Source organism: Mycetomoellerius zeteki, unplaced genomic scaffold (genome assembly GCF_001594055.1).
Source record: "Mycetomoellerius zeteki isolate Tzet28-1 unplaced genomic scaffold, Tzet1.0 scaffold135, whole genome shotgun sequence".
Lineage (NCBI taxonomy): Eukaryota > Metazoa > Arthropoda > Insecta > Hymenoptera > Formicidae > Mycetomoellerius > Mycetomoellerius zeteki.
The window spans coordinates 2,881,528-2,908,398 of record NW_017256287.1 but is presented as its reverse complement, the minus strand read 5'-3'; the positions used below and the strand labels follow the sequence as shown (position 1 = coordinate 2,908,398).

At 36.8% G+C, this 26,871-nt stretch overlaps 1 protein-coding gene across 1 annotated transcript in view; it reads left to right on the top strand.

Moving 5' to 3' along the window:
* LOC108731734 (Smg6 nonsense mediated mRNA decay factor) overlaps positions 1 to 17,290 on the top strand; it is a 98,816-nt gene extending 81,526 nt beyond the window's left edge. The window contains exons 24-27 of the mRNA XM_018462219.1: positions 7,695 to 7,857; positions 13,593 to 13,813; positions 14,711 to 14,792; positions 15,989 to 17,290. Coding sequence (XP_018317721.1) covers positions 7,695 to 7,857; positions 13,593 to 13,813; positions 14,711 to 14,792; positions 15,989 to 16,125 — 603 coding nt within the window. The 3' untranslated portion in view covers positions 16,126 to 17,290. The remainder of the gene's footprint in view (positions 1 to 7,694; positions 7,858 to 13,592; positions 13,814 to 14,710; positions 14,793 to 15,988) is intronic.
* The last annotated feature ends 9,581 nt before the right edge of the window (positions 17,291 to 26,871 follow it).

Here is a 26,871-nt window from a genome sequence, read left to right as displayed (position 1 = left end):
AAGATCAACTAAGAGGAAATCAGTCTTTCAGTTCCGAATAGCGGTGGTTTGTTCTTTAAAATACCAGAAACCAGAAATAAAAATGTAACATGAAATTCTGATGTTAGGTACTTCCACTTCACATGGCACGAGTCTTCTGGTTTTGACATTTCCTTCTCTTTTCTTTTTCTTTTTTTTTTCGATTCGTTTTTTTTTTTGGGCTTTCCACCTCTCGTCGACAGCTTTCGAGCCGCTTGGCATTCGCAACATCGTCCTCACTTGTATAACATAGGCGACAATTTACTTTACCATCTCGTCGCACCGGAGGCGAGAATTTCCTTTCGATTCGCTGGGTTTGAGCCCTATAGAAAGTTGACATTTCTCGCCTCGGCTCATTCTCGTTCTGTATTGAGTGCATCGATGCCGTGCATCTCGCAAGATCTTTCGTACTCTTCCAGTTTTCAATTTACTTTCCGTTCTTCGACGGCGGCAAAAATATCTCAGGAATGCGCCCGACGACGCGTCTTTGAAAATCGAAAAGCTAGTACCACTTCTCATCGTTTCTATTAGTTCAGTCATCGGTTGTGTAAACAAACTCTCTTTTGCTTCTTCTTTTTCACTATGCTTCGACTGATGGGTCTCTCTTTCTCTCTTTCTCAATTTTTCCTTTCGTTCCTTTTCTTCAGAGACGAAGAGAGTTGAAGACAAGCGAAAAAGAAGATTCTTGTAGCTCGTGACAATGTCAATGTTTGCGTCGTTGCAACGAGGTACTCTCAGTGTAGTTAAAGTAGAGAGTCTGCGGGTTGCAAAGGAAGCACATATATACGTTGAACATCTGCTCGTTTTGTGCGCGGATATATTACTTAAGTAAACGGTTATCACTAAGTTTGATCTGAAATGAAACTATTTATCTTTCTGGTAGCTTTTGTGTTACTTTCTTTTACCCTCTGTTATCTTTTATGAAATATACAAAAAGAAGAGTAAGATAAAAATAATTTATATCGATAGAATTTTTTTCTATAGGATCGAATAAAATAAAAAAATGGTTTCAGGAAAAATCTTAGCTGCATTTGAAGGGTTCAGAGCAATACTGAAGTAAGTAATTAATTTGTAAGATCCATTTTAAATACAACTTTATAAGTGCAGTACTTACAAGTCTTGAACTTTAGGGGATGCTGGAGCGACGGCCCAACTTGATCGATGTCGATAAAACAGAATTTTAATTCTAAATAAAATACGTACAGTAAATAAAAAACACACACACACATTATATGTATTAAGTAAAATATTATGTACATTAATAATAAAATATTACGTATATTTCTTATTTTGCTATGTCCTATGTATCGTATGAATACTAGGTTATGTACACTCAGATCATATTGTTTCATTCACTTCTCTCATAAGTTTTAAAATCATAATTTGAAGGTTCACTATATTATAAATTATTCAAATAGGGGAAACTACTTTTTATTTGGATATATACTTGGAATTATTTATATATGTGAAGAAATAACCTACGTGGTAACAGGAAACTGTAATTTACAATTTTTTTAGTTTTTTTTATACAGATTTGTGTTTTTTCTTTTATTCTGCAGAAGAATTTTTTATTCTGTGTATAAGAGAAACGAAGAAAATGAAAAAGTACGAAATATGCGTTTCGTTGATGTCCAGCATTTCCTTGATCTTGAAATATAAAGTCGTATCTGAAGCGGATCTTGCAAATTATAGCTCTATCCATTCTTCCTTTTGAACCTTTCATTTATAAACTGGCAATAATTTTAAGATTAATGAATCGTCGCATATACGTCGCAAAATGACAGTCAATTGCAGCGGTAACATTAATTCACGAAAATCCCTCCACGATTTACTCGTGACCGCCATTTGTTCCCGTAACAGGTTTAGAGAATCTAATAAAATCTGAAGAGATAACACCGGCCACTGTCGCGAACGATTCTTATACGTGGAAGTAGTTTATGGTGGCACGAAAGGGTAAAGCAATCCGATTTGGGAGCGCCACAAACGCATGGCGGGGTCGCGGACCGCCACCGTTGGTTACATTTATAAATGCGATTCCCCGTAATATATCGCCCGTGTAACCCGGCTCATACTAATTCCATCGGGATAAAACGGCCAATAAAATCAAAAGATAGAATTACAATCTCTCCCCGTTTCTCTTCTCGCCGTGCGACCAGTGGCAGAACTTTCCCTCTTGTCTTGAATCTAATTTAATTTTTATATTTTCTAACGCCATTTTCCTTTTGTTCACCAGTTTTTTTGCACGCCTTAAGGGTGATCTGGTGAGTGTACGTGCACGCGATTTTCACAATTCTCTGCAGACATTCCGGAAAACTTGACTGTCTCTCGTTATCTATTTCACGTAACGAGTTTTCCATGCAAATGAGATTGCGTGTAGTAAATTAGCGTTTATTACGCAGTGTACGGAAGAAGTTTAATTATTAGGATCGAGAAAAGGAAATTATCGGCCTTGGAGAGAGAGAGAGAGAGAGAGAGATGATTGCTTGTAGATTCGAAAGTCGAGCGAGATTTCATACGCGCGTTATCGACGACAAATTCGTAACTCACGGGCGGGAGTCCGCGGGATGCTCTCGTGAAATCGTATACGCGGGCAGAATGGGCGGTTTAGATCGTATCGTCCGCGATTTACCGCGGCACTTTGGATTCCTCTTTGCTCGGCACGGCGTTCGTTGACGCGCGTTTCTCTCGCGACTCCGGCCGCGCGGTAACATTCGACCGAGTCAATAAAATCGCTGCGACCATCAGCGTGCCGCCTCCCTTATGGGAAAACGTCTTAACCCTCGCTGTAACGCGAGAATTATGCGGAGCAATATTGCGCACCAAACCGCGCGAGCGCACATTCGTGCCCGGCACCTGCGTGCGAGTCGTTCTTCCTCCTGTCTCCTTCCTACTGTCTCTCTTTCTCGGCCGGTTAAGTCTATGGATAATTGAAATGATACCGATTACGACGTAACAGATGTAACGATTATGGAGCAACAGATACATGCCGACTGTTCGCGACCGGTGAGACTGGGTATTCGTCTGATTTATGGGAACATATATATATATATATATATATACACCCGATGGGCGTACACGTAATGGTACGACTTAGTTTATCAAAAATGACTTTCGTGAGTTATGATAGATATCGATTTCTGATCTCTCTTGAAGATATTTTCTTTGCCACACCTCTTCTGCTCTTATTAATATTATTATCGTTATCAAAAAATTGCTTTTTAATCTTTGGAACGTTTCTTACTCCATCGCTTTTTCTATGTGCAAATTAAATTTATTATAATCACCAGGAATTACGAGATTATTATTGCTGACATAAATGACTATTAAATGTTCGTTATCTCATAATGTGTATAATTTATTTATGGTAGCTGATATTTTTGATATATTCCTCATTCAAACTAGAATGTATAATGGATTTGATTCTATTTCTTCTCTTTCTCAAGTACCGTACTCAACTCGTATACTCAATTTGCTCGTAAACGTGATATTATATTAGAATTGCGAACGTTTATATCTATATTGAGCTAACTTTTCCGGTTGGCAATATATTATTCAGAAGTAACTTTAAAGAAACAAATGTATGGGCTTCTATCTGAATCTGATATTCTGCTATCTTTTCGTGTCCGTTTTATTTATTCAATATTTGATCAGAAATAGAATTCCTTTATCGCAACCCACATATAATAGATTATTTCAGTTTCTCGCGAAGGTCCTTCATGAATAAGCAAGGAAAGATTAATTCGGTTGAGGCTAGATTTTTGTACTTGATAATATTTTTATATTGTAATATAAATTCTAAATTTTTTCAATTATATAAATTACACGTCAGACTTCATGAAATCGATTCGTATTATGATGATTTTATTATCTGATGATTTTTGACAATAGTGCATCATTCTAATGCACTATCGTTGCATATACATCTGCAAAATTTCGTTAAAATTTAGATAAATCTGAATAAATTAAATAAATTTAAAAAGGCTAATACAGTTGAGGCTTTTTATGCGAGATTTTTATGAGAGATTTTTATGCCTTACATATATATATATATGTGTGTAAATTGTTAAAATACAATTTCCAGTTATATAAACCGCGCGCCGATTACTATCGGATATTTAAAACGTAATCATAAACTGAAATAATATCACAAGTTAAATTGATTATCAATTTAATAATGATGCTGCTAATGTAAGCATCTTTATTGCAAAAAAATATTATTTCAGCTAGAATTTGAACTTGGAACTTAGCTAACCTTATTCCGATTATAGTCTAGGGTGGAGATCTTTTCAACCACTGAAGGTGCTGTCAAAGTCTCAAAATATTTGAGATTTACCAATTTAATAATAGACAAATCAAAAAATGCTTACATCTGTAGCATCGCGTTGAGGCATGTGGTAATAATTTATCGCAATACCAACATATATAAAGAAGAACCAGTATATATAAATACTGATAAACTAATCACGTATCTCTATAACAGTACTTTATATAAGAGAAAGATTAACGTTAAATTGCTCGATCAGATTCGTTGTTTGTCGGCAGTTCTGAGATAATCCGAACGACACCTGACAATTTGAGAAAGAAAAGAAAGTGTAATCGATGGACTCCGCGTCTTCCTTTTCCATTTAGGTACTGGAAAAGCGTTATTCCGCATTCAAGCGCGTCACGAACACGCGCGCACGTTCGTAGCTCGCCGGACGCCGGACGAACCTGCGAACCTGTCCCCGACGGTTACCAGGTACGTTTCCGCGAGTGTTGCGCATTTACAATGTTGTTACGGGGCGCGGACCCGCTCGACCGTGTGAAGGCCCGTGTCGGTGTGCGCTTAATATGCGCGCGGGCGTAGGAGCCGCGATGCGTGATTCAACGAGGGTTCTCACGAGCAGACCGGGCTGTGTCGGCTGAGGTGCGAGGAACGAGCGGGCCTACAGAGAGGAGAGGAAAAAAAAAGGTGACGAGAAACCATGAGGATGAAGGAAGAGAGAAAGAGGGGAACGACGAGTGGTGCTATACGTTTGCAGGAATGTGCAACGGTACACGCCACATCGTTTAGGAATTTACGAATACTTTAAACGGGAGTAAATTCCTGGACTTTTTATGTCGCTGTCGCACATACGATGCGCTATAATGAGGCATGTTGCGAGCAAGAGGGAAGAGTTGAATTCGAAAACGCACACGACGGATACTACCTTCGCGACGACGCGGTAGAGTCCGTAGATTACGGTTTTAAATAGAAAATCGTGGATGCTGTTTCGTTATATAGGGTTATTAAAATTATATACAGAATATATTTGTTGCGAAGTTTTCTGACGTGAAAGAAATAGAGCAACGTTTCAGCTTTAAGAATTTGTTTTTTTAATTGCAGTACGAATTGATGATTTTTGATGGAGTTATGAGCAATCAAAGTCAGAACGGTTCTTTTTATTTAATTCGCGATAATTCAAGAACAAAAAATCGGAACATTTTTAAAAAACGATTTCGTAAGGAAAGCTTCAAGCTTTCACGATAAATAGTCGAAAGTTTGTTCAAATTTTTTTGGGCACGCTACAAACCTACAAAGTAAAAAGAAAATTTTTCATTTTTTTCAACTTGTAGTTTTCTATATGTAAAAATTTCAAAACTCACATAAATTTAAAAAATATAGTAACCATAAAGTAGAAATTTCAAACTTTAAAACTTTTTTTTAAATTTAAATTTTGTTCATTTTTGACGAAGATATTGTATGTATAATTTTAACAAAAATCCGCAGAACTTTTCTCCAACCCAATATATATGGTATGTATGCATATATTAGGTATATATATATGTATATTTAAAAACTTAGAATTTAAATTCTTAGAAGGATCTATATCTGTATCATCGAGAGAACGATTATTTTACAATAACTTAATTTCGTACCTACGTTATACAGACTTTGCCGAAAAATGAAATGATCTGTCGACTATTTATTAACCCTTTGCGGAATGGGAACATGCGAATGTATCATGTCAGGAGGACGAGAATAGAGATCGAAATCTCGTGGACACGTGTATGACATTTGCACACCGGCGTAGTGTGGCTCGACGTGGCTTTGCTTGGCGACGTCGCGTGTGCACGATCTCTCCTAGTTTTGCATTCCGTCCACGTACCCCCGCAAGCAATTAGGTTCGTCTTCGGATTCCCCGCATGCTTTTCGCCGACTCGTGCGACGTGCCATCGCACGAACATTAGTGCGAAACCAAATCCTCGATATTGAATAGAGTTTCTCGATATTGAATTATTCTTGAAATACCGTTGTATTCGCGCTGACTATTGCAGGATCGTTTTAAGAGGCCTCTCAGTCTTTCAAGGATTTAAAGAAATGTTTGGTATCGAGCAAGAAAAGAGGAAAAGAGGAAAAGCACGTTTACGTTATTTACTTTAATTTATTTAAAAATTTGTTGAAAGAAATTTTGTTTTTATGAATTATATTTATAAAATTTAGATCTGCTGGAAAAAAAATTTTTTGGGAGGACACATTTTAAGGATTTGATTAATGGATAAATAATTCGATGGCTAGTATCTTCAGATTTTTTTCTTTTTGTATTTCAGATTGTGTATTATTACGTTTTCAATGCTTATTTAGTCAGTAAATTGCTTTTAAATAATGATTACATGAAAAATATGTCGAAAAATAGAAAGTGAGAGAAGATTCATGACTAATCAACTAATCATGTATTCAACAGCTACTTTTACATATATTATTCCACTTGAAAATCGTAGACAGCGGTAAACACCTTAAATCATCACTGAGAATATGTTAATGAACCGAGATAACACGTATACTGAATACTTTGCTGAATTTTAACAAAGTTGCTCAAATATCTTGAAACTAGCTCTTCATTATCGAAGGCAGTTTTTACGTTTTTTTTTTTTTTTGATAAATGAACTCGCGGTCAATGATACGTATCGATCATCGTCAAAACAATATTAAATAGAGGCCTCATTACAGTCCGTAGCTTCTGTTACGACAATGGCTACTTGGCATTCACGTTATACTGCTGAGCCGATATTGTTCAGTGCGCGCCACTGCCTCTCTCGCCAAGCACCATCCGCATACGTGGGATTCAATTGGAAGATAATGCGTCTTCCGTTGCATCTTACGCTGCACGCACACGCGCCTGTCTCTCTTTCTCTCTTTTTCTCGCTTTTTGTTTCTCTCTCGGTGGATGGTGCATGTAATGCGCATGGAGATGCGGTACGTTTCTCTCCGACGAGGAGAAGAATCACGAAGATGGATGCAGATTGAGACGATTACTCAACTATGAAATTCGCTTGACTATTGATTTTAAAAAGATTTGGTTTTCATTGTATACAATAACGGAAAATTGAGGTGAAATTTACGATTGAAAGAGAAATTCAAATATCGTCATACTAATGTCGTCCTCTTTAATTACAATCATAATATTTCTAATTAGTATTTTAAAAATATATTTTTATTATATTATTAATATTATATTTTATTTTAATTAGTTTCGTCATTAAAATGATATTTTTTCTTTTTGAGAGAATCTTTTTCATATATTCAAATATTTTAAAAAAAGGAGGGAGACGATATTATTTGGTTTATCATCTGAATATTATTTCTGTTAAAATTTTGGAATTTATTTATATTTGATATTGTTGAAATATATGTGTGTCATATTTGATATGTTTAGGCTATTTTACAAAAGTCCTCGGTGTCGGTAGAAATCGAGGTGAGACCGAGACAGCTGGTGCCAGACACTAATTGCTTCATCGATTACCTGCAGCAATTGCAGATCATCGCGAGAGCCACTTCCGGCGCGCAACCAATTTACACTCTCATGGTGCCACTCGTTGGTAAGTGAAAACAAAAGTTTAATATATTATTAGCGTAGGAAAAAGACCGGCGTGAGACACGCGCGCCGCTTGGTCTCTGATCTCGTCCATCATTTTTTGACTAAAGATCGTCGATTATCTCGAAAGAAGATGGATGTGCTACACTCTGCAGTAATATGATTTGGATTAAAACTTTTTTCTACCTTCAAAAACGCGTGGAATAACTATAAACAAAGAGAAAAATTGTACTACATCATTCATCTTTATCGGATAAACAAAAATAGAAGAGAATTTCGATTTGTCAAATATTGTCTCTATTGCTCATCTTGTCACTGCACTTACACTGTTACGTTCATCTCGTAAAAAAATGATCTATTTCTCAAAGATTGAAGACATGATAATCAGGAAAAAGTTCGAAACGATTATTCATCGAATATAAAAGCTTTCAAAAAATTTTAATCTAATTTTCATTTCTACATATATTCTCTAAATTCTTTGGAGTGGAATCTCATTTTAAAAAGTGAAAATTGAGCCAGACTCGAAAAAGAGTAGCTTAGTTTTTAATCTTTAAGAGCGAGATTTCATTCTTTAGAATGAGATTCAGGCCAGAAGTTTTAGAGTACATTAATTGTACTCTCATTACTTGAATACATTACTCGTATTATCTATATTTTTTTATCACAATTACTATGCACAATTAAATCGGTTATTATACTGTAATCAGCTATTGGCGCATCGAACGTATCTATGAAGTATCTAAAAACTGTACAATGACCGAACACACCTTCTCAAGGGTTGTGTCTAGATAATGTCATCGAAGAGAAATGACGCGACCAGTCGGAGGTCGCGCCTGAGGTCAAAGCAATCGCCGGTACGCAAACATACTCGATTCGCCTTGTCTCCGACGTTAAGCGAAACTGCAGACCGTCGATGATAGTCGATTCGTCGATCCCTAGCGGAGAATAGTTCATTAGGTCATCGTCATTACGCGTCACTTGTCGCAGAACTTTCCTGCCCCCTTGTCCTCGTGAGAATGGATTGTCCCATATATCCCTGGCGCGAAATGCTTTGTCCGATCGCGGGAGCCGTTTGCCGGATCGAACTCCGACCGATACGGCTATTAACGGCGCTTGCGTCAGCTCCTGGAGGATGATGACACCGAGGAATGCGAACCGCTGTTGATTCCTTCGCTCTAATTAGCGTTGAGCAATTCCTTTCGAACGCCATCGATCAGTCGCGCGCATTGTCGGAGCGTATTTCCTTTAACGGTCTCACATCGAGATACAACCCGAACGAAATCATGGTCTCGAGTCATCGTCGCGCTCGAAGCAGTTAAATCCGTAGCACTCCACAACATACCGATCTAAAGCCGTGTTATATCTTCATTGCGTTCCGCTATGGAGATATAACAGTAGTCTCGCTATACTATATATATATATATATATATATATACACTATATAGAGTTAAAATTTATATAAATTTTGATTTTTTTACAAACTAGCTACTTTTTAGAAACTAAATTTACATTTTTAGAATTATTTTATTTTAGAATTAACGAAATTTTAATGCTATGCGCAGAATCCATAGACGTTGCTCAAGATTCGAGATGGTGGATTCGACTTAAGTTAGTACATGAACCAATCAGAGAGCCGTATTAGCATCTCAAGACATTGCTTGAGATTAAGAACGGACTATGGATTCCGGCCTATGTATACAATGTGCTGCGCTATGTATATAATAAATATAATTTATATAAATTCTAATTTTTTGACAAGCTAGACTTTAGAAACTAAATTTACATTTTCAGGATAGAATTAACAGTCTCATTTTAGAATTAACAGAATAAATAGAATTTTAATATGCGATGTGGTGTATACAATGCGTTGTATACACCACTATTGTATACTATGTATACAATAAGTATAAACTTTATATAAACTTTTTAACAAACTAGACTTTAGGAACTAAACTTACATTTCCAGGACAGATTTGTCTCATTTTAGAATTAACGGAATTGAAATGTGCAACAGTTAATTATCGGAGTATTTTATGTTGAAAGAGAAACCATTATAATTGATGATAGCTTTCAATCAAATTTTTGTTGGGGAAGAAGACGGAGTCTGTATTCATAAAGAATGCTTATGACGCGGAACTTCGATATGCATATAAGTAGTTCGTAATTAAATTAAATTTTATGATACTCGACTGATATATTAAATCGCGTCATTAGAATCTGTTAATTATTACTCACATATTAATTATTATTTAATGAAACATTTGATGCGGCAGGAAAAGGAAATAGCGGTAAATATATACTACTATATATCATAAAGATAAACAGCTACAAGAGAAATATATAATTGTGTAATTCTAAATTAATTAGACAAAATATCCCGTTAAGCTCAGCATTAGCTATTATATTTCTTAAATTATAATTATATATAATTAGACTTTAAAAATAATTTCTTTTATAAATATCTCTTTCTTTTACAAGAATTAGATTTAATTGGAGCTATTAAGTAAAAGGCTATTACAGTAATAGAATCGTCAAATCACATGTCACACGCTAATCGATGTGTTTTTTACAATACGATAATGCATACGAGGATGCTCGTTTCTGTCAAACAGTCGATGATGACAACAACGATGACGCATGGCACGACGGAACGACTGGTTGTTTTTTAATAGTCGCAGTTTATAGACACACGCTACTCAGCGAAACGCAATCAGCGATAAATTTACAATCTTCCACGGTAAGGCTGACATTTTCACGGTGCTTTATAATAGTAATGCGTCTAGAGTTACGGCTACGACGACAAGACGGACATTCGGAGCATTTATTGCCTCAAGCGCGTACATCTTAACCACTCGAGCTTCTAATCTCAGTTGTGATGTATTCATTTTGTGAACATTTATCTTAGAACGCGTATTCGATTTTCACACGTAGATAAATATTCTCTAACAAAGTTGTAATAATTTAATTTACCGAATTAAATAAAACATGTAGGAGTAATAACGTGAACAAAGATTTTTTAAAATATCAAAATGACAGTTTCTTGAGGCGATCGTGAAAGTTGTATGCGACACACTTGCTTTAGCGTTCAATTGAAGACAAGACTGGTGTCAAGGTTCAAGGCCGCTGAAAATCGAAAGGCTCATCAATCATCATCTCTATTACCAATTAACGCTGATCTAATCGTTGATTCAGCAAAATCGATTCACGGTGCCAATCCGGACATGGTATTTTGCGGAAGCTTACGTCATTGTCCATTTTATTTTATCATGTATTTACCGCCGATCCTCCAGTGGAAGAGCTTCGAATGCCAAAACAATTGTTGGTGATGGCCATTGCGATACAGCAAGGACAAACGTTTTGCTTCGAAGATTTTGACAAGCATTATCACGATCATCGATTAGTCATGGCTCATCATATTTGTTAGGTTTTTTTACTACGTTACTTCATATACGAAAATACTCGTTTGAAAGCAAACAATTATGAGGAAGTGGAGCAAAACACTAATAGAAGGACGAATTTTTAAAACACGATAGTACTCAAAAAGAAAGCTACGGAAGAAGTGCGCAAAAAAAGACGGTATAATATTCGTCTTATATTCGAGCCATCTTCAGGGATGCAGGCAGTAAATAGCAAAAATAAAATTAATATGTCTATTAAAAATTAATATGTGAATACCTAAGAAATAAATTACTGAAATGAAGTATTTCAATAATGTTATGAAAATGGATTGCAAAGTTTAGAAAACAAGATTGGATTTGAAAATTGTATCCGCTGATATGGAGCATTTTAATTTATTTTAGTTGGATATCTAATCGCGTATAATTTAAAGATTGATTATTATACAAGTCGATATTTTAGCAGCAGAATATTTATCGCACGGTGATAAATGACGTCTGCAAGCCTAGATGATAAATAATGCAGTTTCCCCTATTCTCTCGCTCCGCAGTTATTCTTTCTATTTCCGTCCACCCTGTCTCGCAAACTTCATCCACTACCGGACCGCCCTTACCAGTTCGTCGGGGGTCGGGTCTGGAAGGAGGATAAGGCTGGCAGCCGGTTAATTTATCGAGTCGGGGAAAGTTTGGTGAACCTCCTATTTGCATTTTCCGTAGATTGCTTCTCTGTGCGCTCTCGCGCGGCAATCTGTGGCGAATAAAGTTGATAAAGCTCTCTCACAGTTTTCATGATAATCTACTTCCCCTCTTTCTGTGGAAAAAAATGCGTCTGTCTGTACGGGGAAAATAAACAATTAAAAATGACAAATAAGCTGCGAAATGAAATGAAATTGCATTTTGAATTATCATCTTTTGATAGAAAAATTTAAAAAAAGTTTTTTTTCTACTTTATTTTAAAGATTCTGTTGTAAATTCACTGTAAAATCTGTCACAAATGATCAGTTAATCAAATTAATTTCTAATGATAATAAATTAGTCAAATATAAGAATTGCCAATTAAGAAGAAATCTTTTTGGTTTACGAATGTATTACAAATTGTAACAAAGTTTATAATCAGATCGAGCCATTACCTTTTAGCAAAAAATTGTTTTTTCAATCTTGTTACTTGTTCACTTTGTGCGTTTCTCCTTTTCCTTTTTGTCGTTCGTGCGGGTCGTGGGGTCGAAAAACGAAAGTGCGCCTTCATGCAAAATCGGCCGACGTGCTGCCCTTTGACCTCGTCGGCCAGTCGGCCAACCACGGGCCCGTCTGGCTCTTGGATGGCGAGCAACGGTGAGCGTTCACAGTTAGGTTCTCACGACTCATACATGAATGCATGTATGTGGCTTGAAACGCTCGCGATGGAGCTCGATGGCAGCGGCGTACCGCGGGCTGCCTCCTGGCTACGTTTTGTACGTGGGCGATATCAGTACGGCGGTCGCCGATCATTGGGGAGAGTGGCTTTTGAACGCTGTGATGGTCTTTTGCTTTAACAGCACGTCACCATCCCGAATTCCTCAATCTCGGCTATGAAAACGAGATCGATCTCGTCGAATGAACATGTCGCATATACAAAAAAATATTTTGCTGCTCCAGCTAGAATTATAGCTGTTTTTTTGTATGATAGAAAATTATGTATTATACGCATAGAATTTATAGCAAAAATCTAAATTCTATCTCTATCATCTATATGATTAGATGCAATACATATCTAATATCGCAGTACTTGTTAGAAGTTTATCTATTCCAGCTATTTTTCGTACTTATTGTTAGATAATTTTCGCTGCAAGATCACTTTTTTGAGTGTGGGCAACGTAATAGTGATAGTCGCAAGACTTTTCTTTTAAATCTTTGGATTTTGTATTTAAAAAAAATTTTAATTTAAGCTCTTTGCATTTTTTATGTGAAAAATTTTAAAATATAAAAGAAAGTTTCTGCGTTTGGCACTAAAAAATGAAAAAGTATATGGAAAAAATCTCTGAATGAATCATTTTGGATATCATCGGCCATCGATAAATCATACGAGTGAAATTGAGAGACTCTCGTCTATGCTTATTATTTCTATACCTTAAATTTCCTAAAATTTTGCTATTTTTAATATAAACTGTTAATTAATTTTTTTGATGCATAATTCCTTTTCTGCTCTTCTGTAAGGATTAAATTAAGATACACACTTTTTTTACATTTTTATAATCAATTCGAAGAGATTAATCTTGATTCCTTTGTGTATTCTCGTGCACGCGACGTAAATTTCGACACGTCCCTTTCACGCGTGCTTAACGAGTGGAAATGTTTTTTGTTACAGTACTAAATGAACTCGAAGGTCTAGCTCGAGGCGCCGATGCGAGAGATTGTCCTCCAGCGTCGAGAGCGACTTTGAATCCTGAGCATGTGGCGCGAGTTGCCGAGAGCGCCAAGGCGGCATTGGCCTTCGCGAGAAGTCGAAATCCGGCGATCCGGTGCTTAACCACGAGGGGCACCGTTCTCACATCCAGCACTTTTACGGTGGAGGAAGACGTCGACAAGGTAAGTAAGAAACTGGACAAACCTCAATCATTCGATACGCTTACATTCGCCTCTTAAATAACTGTATTCGGCATGCTGAGGTATTTAGAAGCCAAAGTTGCATCGATCATCACCGCGAGATGTAGGACTTCTGATGAAGAATTTTTTATTCTTTTCGTCTTCTTTTATCTAAAAATCTTAAAACGTTCTCTGAAGTTATCGCGATTCGGAAATGAAATCGATGTGTACAATTTCTTTCTTCTTCGTCTTACTTTTTTCCTTTAAGAAGAATAATTATTTATGTTCTATTATTCTTGAATTTAATACTTCGTCGTCATTAATTTCAACTGTCACAACGGTATATGTTTTACAATTTATAAGAAGGTAATGCGATTCCGGATATTATATGGCGATTATAAAATCCGTTCCGATAACCGATTTGAAAACGTAAATTATTAAGGAATCGTTATTTTCATCGCGATTTTATATCTAAATGCCTGCGGCGTGCAACGACAAGCGACACGATAAAACGAATCGATTGTGACATTCAACGATAGGATTCTAACAGTTACACGCAGAAAGTAGCCATAGTACAAACCAGTCGTTCCCAAGACCAATGGTAGTGAAGAAAGGTAGGCGCGGTGTTCATTGAAGCGCGAATGTTATGATAACGAGCCGAGAACACCCACGTAGTGTACGTGCGAAGTATTTTCTGTACCATTTGCTATTTGTTGCCTGATTATTTCGTACTAGTATAATTTTCGTGATTGAATAACAGACTTTGTTTTTCAATGTCAATTTCTGTCATAAATTTTAAAAGGTCGGTTCTCCGTTAAGTTATTTGCTACTATATTTAAATAGAATGTGATTATTTACTGAGTTATCGGCATATTTAGAATTTTGACCGTCTTGTTCTAGGATGGATTGACACGGAACGACGACAGGATATTGACTACGTGCCTCAGTCTCTGCAGAAGCAACAAGGATCAAGTAAACGCAGGTACGAAATTCACATCAGAACGCGTTGAAATATTTCTTTCTATTTCATAGTTTCAACTATCGTTCTTGTTTATATTAATGGGCGTATTTAGAGGGGATGTTCAACTTCCCTCCGAAATTTATTATTAAAAAAGTTAGATTGAAAAAAAAAAAGTCTAATATTTTTCCAGGGTGTTTACTACTTAGACAATTTGAAATTTTTTGAGGATGTTTTTTAACCTTGAAAATATATTATATATCAGAAATTTTCATGGAATTTTATTAGTATTTTTGAAATTTTACTTTTAGATTTCAGTTGTTCTTTCTGAAAACTTTGATAACTTTTTAATAATAATATAAAATGTCAATGACAATCGGTCAACAATAAGTAGCATATACATCCGCGTATATTTATTGTTTCGTGTGTCACGAGATTTTATTAAAAAAATTAAAGTGACAGTAGAAGATAATACTCAGCAAAAGAGAGTAGCTCACTAAGTGAGCCTCTTCCTTGTACTATCCTATAGGTTTTGTGACTTTAATTGTAGAAAATAATAGATGTAATCGTGTGGAATCTCTTCCACTAATTTATAATGTATAGTTTGTTTGCGTTACTTGCAAACCGATTCAAAAAACTTATTTTAAAATTGCTAAAAAATTTTTCCAACTCTTACTTGAAATTTTGAATGAAAATATCTGGAAAATCCGAGAATTCTAAGAAAATTTTTTACAAAATTGTAGTAAACACTCTGTGTTTCCATTCAAAATAATCGGGAACGAGAAGGAAACATTCTAAGCTTTAAAATATTTTTAAAAAAGCAATTTATTAACGCAAAAATTATTGTTTATGTGATGATAGAATTGATAAAAATCTCCTCTGAAGAAAGATCCTTAATACACCCATGTTTCATGATTAAATGTGTCATATATTCGATGCTATTTCAAATTTTTTATAGAAGAAAATACTTTTTTCGTCTATATTTCGTCTATACTGGATTCTAAATTAGTCAGGAAAGAATAGTCTTTTCTAGATTTATTAAAGAATATATCCAGAGGAAAGTTTTTTTCTCTTATAACGTTGCCGAGGATTATCTAAAGGCAATATTTCGCTAGTTTTTTTATCAAAGACTTTCGAGACAAGAATAAACGAGTTAGTAGCAGGAGATTCTGCGTAAGCTCAATAAAAGAATTGAGGAATCCCGGCTTTTGCCTTAACAGAGGAGGGACAGCCGAGACGTTTGAGACGGGAGGTAGTTCTGCTCACGGAGGACCGGAACCTCAGGGTGAAGGCTCTGGCCAGGGACGTGCCTGTGAGGGAAGTTCCCGATTTCATGCAATGGGCTGGACTCGGCTGAGATGACATGACGTGATTGCGACGAAACTCCGATTCTCACTTGACGAGAAATCTCCTGTGTTCCTGCCGCGCGAGCCCGACCAAACGTCAAACAAGACCAAGCGCAACGAGAGAAGAAGTAGAAAAAGAAAAAAAAAACGCTCGTCATTGACGACGGATCTTCATTACAGATGTCTTTCGTGGCTGATCGACCATCGACTGTGCGCACACGACGTTGTTATCGCGTAAGTCTATCGCAGGTTGGATATTCAGATTGTCTCTCGACGGTACTCTTTTTTTTTTCTAAATTTTTAAAAAATCCAATTACGGAGAAACCGCGAAGTGCGATGAACAGAAGCAAGTTTTACGGAAGAAAAAGCTAAGCGCGCGCGGTCGCGTAAAATTGCGAATGAAGTACGGTACGAATGATGGAGAAAGAAACAGGCTCGGAGCCTGTCACTTGCCGTTTCGCTTGTCGGAAACGCGAGCTATTCGAAGGCTCCTCGAGAATGAGCGTGACACTACCTACCTTATACCCCTAACTGTTCCGTGTATCTCGAACGTGCAGAAATAAAAATCCCGAAGAGAGTCTTTTCACACGGGGACCGTATAACGGGGCGGTCCGAAAGACACGTTGAATCCAGAACGTTCACAGCCATGGCATACACCGAAGTAAAACGAGAGACAACCGACAGGGACATGATTGTTTCGAAGAAAAAGCGAAGAAAACGGTAAAAATAGAGCTTTACTATCTTGAAGTGCTGTCACTGTTTGTAGATTGTTTTTATCGATAACCGCTTATTGCGGCTGTATAACCATTTTGTATAATTTTGTTTGCCAATATTTACTTTGTTCTCATGGGAGACGTTATTAAAACTTTTATATCGTATGTACGGTGTGTAATTTGAGATGTGACGACGATGCGTTCGCGTCATCGTTTCGCTATCAATCGCGAAATGTGTCTTTTTATCGTTTCGCGTAAGTCTACCGTGACATTTTCTACAGGAACGGATTCTTTCTTCGTTTTTTTAACGCTAAAGTCATTAACATCATTACCTTTAAGCTGCCATAAAGTGAATTATTAACGATTCGTTTCCAACGAATGCGTCATCTGAGATATTGACAAGATTGAAATGACAATCGATGTGTAACGTGATTGTTGATCGTCGTTGAGTGACAATTACTCTCGGGAAATGTTAGAAAAATGGTCAAAATCGTTTACTTTTTAAAAATCAATGTCTTGCATATAAATGCACGTGTACAAATTATATTCAATTTTTATTATACATATCAATATTTTCACACAGAATTAATTATTGATATTATAATTTTAAACGAAATTGTTAATGTTCGTCGTGGACAATATATTTTGTACATTATAATTCTTGATTTTTAAAATCCTCTTTACGATCGTTTGAAGTAAACGTACATCATGTCCGAGATGTGTCTTTTTCATTGCTTGCGAATACTCGCTTGTATAGCATATACATTGACATCTATATGGTTCACTGGCTTAAGACTAGGAACTAATTTAAGAAGAGAAAGCGGATTTTATTCCACGAGATGCACGATTGCATAACCGTATGGTGTTCTTTATAATATCAAAGACTAGCTTTTACCGATAAGCGGAGAAATGTATCCTGCAGGTGTTAGCACGATCGCTATTATAAACATTCCGTGTCGGAATTATATGTATTGACGAGATTTTTTGATTGTCGTCGATTTAGCGATGATTATGCTCGGCTACGTCATTGCGAAGTGCAATTAAGATGATTATTGTGAGTGCGAAGTAAGATTCGCAAAATAATTCGCATGGCATGGAGTCGAATAGAGATATTCAGATCGCTTCATTCTTACGAATTCTCGAAAGCGCGAACGCGATTTGCGCGTAGATGTCGATGTTTTCTTCGCCGATGTTTTTAATATTACTCGGTTTTATCAGATACGTATACGAATTTACCTTTCGGGAGAAAGTTTATCTTTCGGAAGCGCACAGTATATAGTCGAGGCAAACGCGCGACCAGCAAGGAACTGCGGGACCGATGATCGAGTAGCGAACACGATGTCCTATTTTTCAACAGAGATAAGATAGTTACTTAATGCTCCTTAGTGTATTAAAGAGTATGCGTGTGTGAGAATGTATGAGAGAAAAAAAGGGGGGATAAAGAGAGAAGGAGAAGGAGAAAATGGCAATTAGATTAACGGAGAAGGACAGTCAGTGGAAAGGGAAAAAAAACGTTCGACATACTAAAGACCGTATCTACGATAAATCTCGATGCTGTCCGAAGTCTCGTCGGAATTCCTGCGAATTAAATCGAATCGGTAAGTAGAAGAAGTGCCCACCCACTATACCGCCCGGGCAGAATCCTTTCGTCACACCGTGATGTTCCGCTTGACAAACCACGCTGCTCTGAGCAGAAGAAAGTCCTGTCGATTAAGGGTGTCTGTTCAGCGGTATTTTAAGGGCACGTAAGAAGCATATTTAAAATATCTCTGTCGTGGGAAATTTTCTTTCTATTGATAAAAATGTTTATGTACAAGGATTTTATTTATGGATTTAAGTGTATTCTTGAAGAAAATCGCACGAATTCCCGAGATCTCGCCTTTCTTGCTTTCTACGAAACGCGTTGAGGTCTTATTTAAGTATATACGTACTTCTTAATGTCGTCATAAAAAGATGGTGAAATAGCATTCATCAACGATGCTTCACCAGATCCAGGATCGGCATGTTGAAAGGACGGAGAAAGAGAAAATAGAGGGAAAGACGCGAGTTTCGCGCCTGTGAAGTTGTTCATATTTCTCGTCCTTCGGCGTGTCCGTTTGCTTTGACATCTTTTTCTTTTTCCCCTGTCACCTTCCCCCCTCGTTGCCGTTTTTAGCTCAATTTTTTATTCGAACCTCCACAGCGAGAGAAAGTGCGTGGAGTTTGGCAAAGCCCGCTCGAAGCACCGACGATGTACACTGTCATTGTGTTTCACTAATTTTTAAGTATAGCCTTTCGTAGCCTTTTTAATGCGCGTGTTCGGTCACCATAAGTGACCGATAATTAATCCGACGTTTGAGATAAGAGACGTTTGTGTTGAGAAAAGAGTGCGACGGATGGGCGAGCGAAATCGATTGCGCGAATGCACCTTGCAGTCGCAAATACATAATAGGAATGATCGGGAAACACTTGTTTTTTTAAGCCGACAGCTATTTTTTTTTTAGAGATATTTTTTGTGATTAAAGTCAAATGTAAAAAAATCACAGTTAAGTCAGTCACTATTTCAAAGTGCTTTAAGTCTTATCAAGTTTATTAAACAAAAACTTTGCTTTCGTGAAAAGTTCGGTCTGTTACGTACATTCAGAGACTGAATATTAGCTACTATTAAAAAAATTTAATTTAAAAAAAAAAAATAATATTAGCATTATAATTATTATTGTCGAAAATAATGAGAGAATATAAGATATTGAAATTCGAATTATTATTTTGAAAATGCAGTTTGCGTTCCGATCGATTGTCGGTTTTTGAGGAAAGTGTTTAGCGATAATTCACAATACACCTTAGCTTAATAGAAGATAATAATCAGGGTATAGTTTGCAATTGTACTCCGGGCATGTCACACAGTATATTTACAATATTATCGCAATAATTTTCTTCTGCAATAGTTATAGTAGTGCAATAGACACTATCCACGAACAAGTCACCTCAATAAAACTATCCGTCCCCGAGCATCATAATCCATTTTCATTGTTTTGATATAACATATCTTCACTTCACTCACTCCGGTCTTTCAACTTTGAAATTGCATACGTCGATCTTGCGAGTAGTCGCCAGCTACTCCGATCGGCTGACGCGCGATCGAGTTCACGTTAGCCCGTGCTTAATAGAAAGAGAGAGAGAAAGAGAGAGGTTGCGAAACGTCTGAGAAATATAGGTAGACGTTTGACGTGAGATAGACGTCGTCATTTTTAGTACCGATTTATCTCGGACGTGGACAAGCGATATCCCGCGATTATACGTTCTCTCAACGCCCTCCGCTTCCGAGATAACTCTCACACCGTAAGTGTACCTATATTCATATTGTACATAGGTATATATATATAATTATATATAATTAAACACATTTATATATAATTATACATATATAGATACACCCACCCGTCACTGATTTTATGCTAGATTTTCGCAATATCTCTAATAAATCTATGTACATGTATTATTATGTGACGAAGCAAAAGAACACGCGATTCATTTGTATTTCGTCTGAGAAGTTTGCTGATAGTGCGATATGATGATGACGATGATGACGATGAGGATGATGACAAAACTGTGAGGATGATGCTACGAAAGCAGAGGTTTTAGGCTAATCGTTTATTACATATTATGAGAAATGTCGCTACTAATAGTGTTACCACTTTGAATATTCAATAAAAAGTTGAGACTAGCGTTATTACATTATGTACCTTATTAATTATTATAATTATGTAGAAATATAATTATTATAATTATATAATAGTATATAATATTCTCTATTGGGTATTAGAGCGAAATTCTCAGAATCTATTCATATTAAACTTGCTTTACAGATCCTGTTTGCATTTTTAGTAAATTAATCATTAATTACCAGGTTTAATTATTTATTATTAGATATACATATGTTACTTAACGGTATTCTTCCTTAGAATTCCTTTGACAACTTTGTTTTTTTTCACAGATTTAAGTTTAACGGTAGTTACAAGTTTTTGATATTTAGTTGTAGACAGAGACATGCCCCATTATTATGTCTAACTGATATTATTAAGCAATTTATTCTACTCGGCAGAATATAACGTATAATTTTTGTCAGGATATTACGACTACGAAAACGAGGTCCAGCACGTCAGACTTTTTTAGATTAAACGTGTCTTGCGTGCTCTTTACCTAGTTCGCGAGATTTAGGCTTGCGAGGTACACGGAAAGGATTCTCATCATATGATAGAGTCGTTGACACGCTCGACCTCGTTATATCTTCATCGTCGAAGGTCCGCGCGCAGTACGGTATTTCTCTTAGGTGCACGACTAAGGTCGCCCGAGTCATCTCGAGTACTACTCTTTTTCTACACTGAGGTGTGTTCAGGCAGGTACGTTTTTCACGAAAGCCATGAGCGACAACAGGCACCGTTATGGCACCTCTATGGCAGTATGTACTCGTTTCTTGCCACGATCGACAAATTCCAATATCCATTATCGACATCACGATTTCGTTCAAAGCGTGAGTCGTGTCTTACGTTGCTAATTATCCGGTTTTTGTCATGGATCGTATTTTCCTCTTAGTTATTGTGAACTAATAGATGTTTTTATAAACATATTGTAACTGGATTTATTTACTTTGCATTTTTAAAGCAGATTTGCATATTAAAAGATACCTTTAAAATAATTTTTATTAAATCTTATTTTTGTTGTTTACCGATCAATGACTTAATAAACTTCGCAAACAAAAAAATTAATAGAAAAAAATGGTTTAAAAAAATTATGGATGATTACTGATCCCTAAACAAAAATAAATTAGAAGAGCACATATATAAAATATTAAGAAAATTTAAGTAGCAAATATGAAGCTTTTAAAAAAAATTTTTTTTTTTAATATTTAAATATAAACACGGAGGTGTTTTGTTTTACATACTTAATTTTTAAAGCCCAAAATATTTATTTGCTTGATTGCTAAAATCACTGTATACCTTTATTCGAAAATTCGATAGGATAAGTCTTGGAATGTCTTAGCGATCAGTGACAAACAGTACGTTTTCGATTAAGCACAATCAACAGAAACACCAGGAGAAGCAGCTCGTTCTCCGGCGAGAGAGTCCGGCTATTTTTACCCAGTCAACCTTGAACTTGCTGCCGCCGTCGTCGCCGCTCCTGCTGCTGTTGCTGCTGTTGTTGCAGTGATCTGATCACCAATAAAGAGACTTATCTAATTCTGAGAAAGGCGATCGTCTGTCGCGACTAAGAGTATAAGTACTCACGTTGTATACCCATCGATACCACGAAAGCGTATGTAACGTGACGTAGACTTAACAACTTATCGGGAGACACACATGCTGGAGATGGTTGCGAACCATTTAGCACTTCACATTCTACTTTGTGATTATTTTCTTATCCTTTACCTATATCTAAGAATTATGATATAGAAACGTTAAATCTTTATTTTAGATATTTTATTCATATTTTATCCACGAATTATTTCCTTATTGTAATTCATGATTATCACCAGATTTATTTTCAACGTTCTTCCTAACTTCGTTTTTTTTTAATTTTGATGGATTTAAAATTAACAATATTTATTTTTAAACAATTTAGACAAAAACATGTTTATTTCGAATTTCTGATAGATAAATAAATAAAACTGATAGGTAAATAATAAAACTACATAGAGTGTATACAGATCGGTAAGTACTCTAAACGATTTCAAGAGGTGATTGCTCACACAAATTCAAAACGAAAACTTCATACGATTATATATCTGAAACGGCTAATTTTCAAAGATACATTAAAATTGAAGACATTTATTTTTTCAAAAAATTTTGAAAATTACTCTGGTTTTTGATGAAACTTTATATGTTTAATGAAACATTTTTCATCAGAATAATTTGAGGGATTTCCGAAATTTTTAGAAACAATTTTTTCTTAACTTTAATACTTTGTATCTTTGAAACTTTAAGCCGTTTCAGACATATGAAATTTTCGTCTTGAATTTGTGTGAAGAATCATCCCTTCAAATCTTTTAGAGTCCTTAGATCCGGTTCCACCAGTAAGATTAACTTTAATCTCGGTTTAATTTAATTAACTGTTTATTCTTATTTTTTTTTAACTTTTAGAATTAAAAGAAGATAAAGAAAAAAACATAAATTGAACCGATTAAGGATAATCTTATATTGGTGGAACTGGGCTTTATATATCCACCCTGTATAGATAAAAGCGCGCACAAGCGAATTCGAGAGAAACTCTGAGAAACAGCATAAGGCGGCCAACGCGAGAGTTATGCGGTAGCGGCCGCGAGATAACATAAACTCGCTATCTGATCGGACAATGCATCTCGCGATACGCGCACTGGCGAACGGGGTGACCCGCATACCGAGTTACCTCGTCCTCCGGTTGGGCTGATGCACCAAGGATGAGCTTGCGTTGCCGCTTGGTATTGTCGATCGTCGATACCGCAGCTCGGAGATCTCTTCTGCTGAGAAGCGATATGCGAATACTATAGTCACCGCGTGCGTTCTTGCAGTCACGTATAATCGATTCCGTGATAAATTCAAAGTCAGTTTTTTTACGGAAATTTTTACGAGAGATCAAATTTATCGCTTTCTTTCAATTTTGTGAAACCTAAATATTTTAATAATAAAGATTAGAATAAATTATTAAAAATATACATTTAATACAGAATGAGACACATTTTATTATTCATTTATGAATTAAGAAACTTCGAAAAGTAGAAATTTTTGATTCTAGGATTAGAAATTTGTCAAATGTATTCGTAAAAAAAAAAATGTTTCCAAAATTTTTAATTTAAATCAACAGCAAAAGGATTAGATTTAAGTTCAGTTCGTGTCCCACACGATCTCTTTCTATTTTTTAGTTCTTTGTCATGAATCGCCGCATTGCCTTCCGTTCAGAGGGCTATAATCGAGTATCATTATATCGATCCTTTTATTGCTATTGAGAGGAACATTCGATTACGTTGATTCTTTGTGTGAAGGTACAGAATTAAACGACTTGAAATGGTCGACAGACAATTTGGCGAGCGATCCGAACGAGCGACGGTGGCTACCGGTCGTTGCTGTGGCAGCGGCCCCGACGGCATCGCGTTTATGCGAGCAGCACGTAATCGCATTCACAACAGCCTGCACTTGTCTGACGGGAGTATAAAACCGGCGGGAGAACACAGAGGGAAGAGGCCGCCGTAGCCGCCATATGGCGGCATAAAGATTCGTCCGCGCGTACGCTCGCTCGCTCGGCGCATCTGAAATCTAACCGGCTCGCGTTTTCGTTCTCGAATGTTTAGAAGCTGAAGAAGAGCCGAGCAAATCGGGGGGGTCTCGGCCTCGCGGCCTGACAAGCGCGAGGAAACGCATATGTTGCTCTTTGGCGCGACGGCGCGGTGATGCTGCGAGCTACGTTCCGCGCCGGGAGCCCCCGCTGTTTCCTGGTAGCGATTAACATCATCGTGCGTTCCCAACTTGTCCCCTTTCGCGAATAGAACGCACTTCTCTCGCGCGTACTTCTCGTGTAGTACCGTCGCGCGTTCTCTCTTTCTTCCCTTCGCCGCTCGGTCGCTCGAATGCAAGTCGGGCGGACCCTTTTCTTTTCGCCCTGTCCGACAACGTTTCGGCGAACGATTCGAGCTGAGCCGCGTCGAGACGAGTAAGACCGGCGCAAGTTCAAGTTCACGAGGTCGTTGCACGTGTGGTAGACAGGCATCGCGGCTCTCACTCGCCCGCGTGTGGGTGTATCTACGTACGCGGGGCTCCGATTGGTGTGTTCTCGCGAAGTCAGCTGGCCGTGAGCCAGAATGCCGCGGCGACTGGGTGACTTTCGATCGCGCCGGGTGGGCTCCGTGTATCCACTTCGATATGTGACTTCTTTTATCGCACCGAACCGAAAATGATCGAGCGTCGACAATTTCGATGGACGCAATCTCAAGAATTTGTCTTCGAAAACGACGTACGCTTAGCTCTGTTTTAAATGTACTCTGTTTCGAGGGGGTAACAACTAGCTGAAATATTGTCCCACAGATTACATGATTTCATATGATTTCACCTGATTACAAATAATTTTTTTCGCTACATATGAAGTAATTTGGTAAAATATACGATTTTATTTAATATTATTAAAAAATAGACACATGTACGTTAATGATTATTTTTAACTGAGAAGTGATGCAACAATGACTTCTTAGGTTCTGTTGAAAATGCCGTAACTATATACATGACGTAATTTTAGTAAAAATGATTTCAGCACGTTCAGACTATCGTTTCCCCCTTCGAGCCACAAATTCTGTTTCCGAACTCTTACGTAATGTTTGCGGATGCAGGTAGTCATCGCAAAGCGAGTCGAGGCGATGTTCCTCGCCTTTCACGCACAGGTCACTCGTGGATACGTTTTCTGTATTCGTCGGAGCACTTCTGGCTCGTCTGGGTTACAAAATGCGGCAGGTACACTATACGAATGTGGTAATCGCGCTCTTGCCAGTTCCTATCCCGGCGACAAAAAGCCTGTTCTCTCAAGGAATAATGTTACACGGTGCTCTTAAAGTAGCATCTTTCCATAAAATTCTACAAATCTTTTGCGAAATTTAGTCTGAAATTTTTTACAACAGAGGAAGAAGAGAAGAGAGAGCTCTATCGGTTTTGTCTAAAAAAAAAAAATAATTTGTTACTCTAATAATGTTACATTAAAAAATTTATTTTATATTCTTACTTTGATAAAAAATATATAACCATTTTACTGTTCCATTGTATGTACTGAAAGTTACCTGTATCTACAAAAAATATTTGCTACTTCTATTATTATCTAATAATAGAAGCTAATAATAGTAAAACTAATATAGTTTTTATTATTAATCTTAATTGGGGTATTCATAAATCCAGTGGATTCGGAATTTTTTTCTTTTTTGTTGTGAAAAATGTTTATAACAAATTTTTTTTATGATCTTTACATAATTTTAAATAACATAATTTTATTCATGGAATTTTGATCTTTAAAATGAAAAAATTATTCAATTATGTTAACTTTAAGCAGAGATATGTTAATTTAAAGTACACTCGACTCGTAAATACCGATTAGAATTAAGAGATTATAGAAAGCCTGATATTTTGTATTTGCTACACTGAAAAATGTACTAAATTTTAATACATATTTCTTTGAATAGTACTAAATAAACATTTACTTACAGTAAATACATATTTACTTGATAGGAAAATAATAGTTTAGGTCAAATTAATTCTTATACAAAATAAATATGTTTACATTTAGTAAATATTTGTTAATTGTTCAAACAAATATTTATTAAAATTTAACTTTTTCAGTACAATTCTATGCATTTATTCATTAATGCATCCAAAGTATGAATGCATAGTAAACGTTTTCCGGTACAGCGTTAAGTAATTTAATTTAAGCGATGAGAGATCCCCCAACAATCCTCCTTTGGGTGCACAAGCCGGAGGTTTCGTCGTAAACGCAGCAGCAGGTTGATCAGCGATCAGCATCATCGCGATAGCATGAAGCCATGGATAAGGTATCTCGCGGTAATAAAAGGGCGATCCGATGTGGCGTTAACATCATCAGACGAACAAACGCGACGTAGCTCTTCGCACTCGCGAAAGCCGTATTATACCACCACCTACCATCGCTCTTCTCCACGGCTTTGGCCGTGTTGCGTACGTCATGCGCCGCGTGTCAAGCTTCAAAGCTAACTACTTCGTGCGACCGGGGGTCAAAGCAGGACCACACAGTCGCGGCCGTAACTCAGACCTATTATATTTCACAGATTGTTGCACTCTTCACATTTCCTTTCCTTTTTCTTTTTTATCTTCCCTTCATCGTTCCGGCAACCCCGATACTTCCTTTCCGCGACGTAGCAACGCGCTCATTGAGGTCTTTGCATCACTGACGTGATGTTTAATAGCGTTCTGGAGCACTGACGTGCACTCGATAGTACCTAGTCACGATTGTCGCGGCTGAATCGCGAATGAGCGCCTAAATGTCGTAATTAGCTGATTTGCAATATTTAATATATTCTTTAGTTCT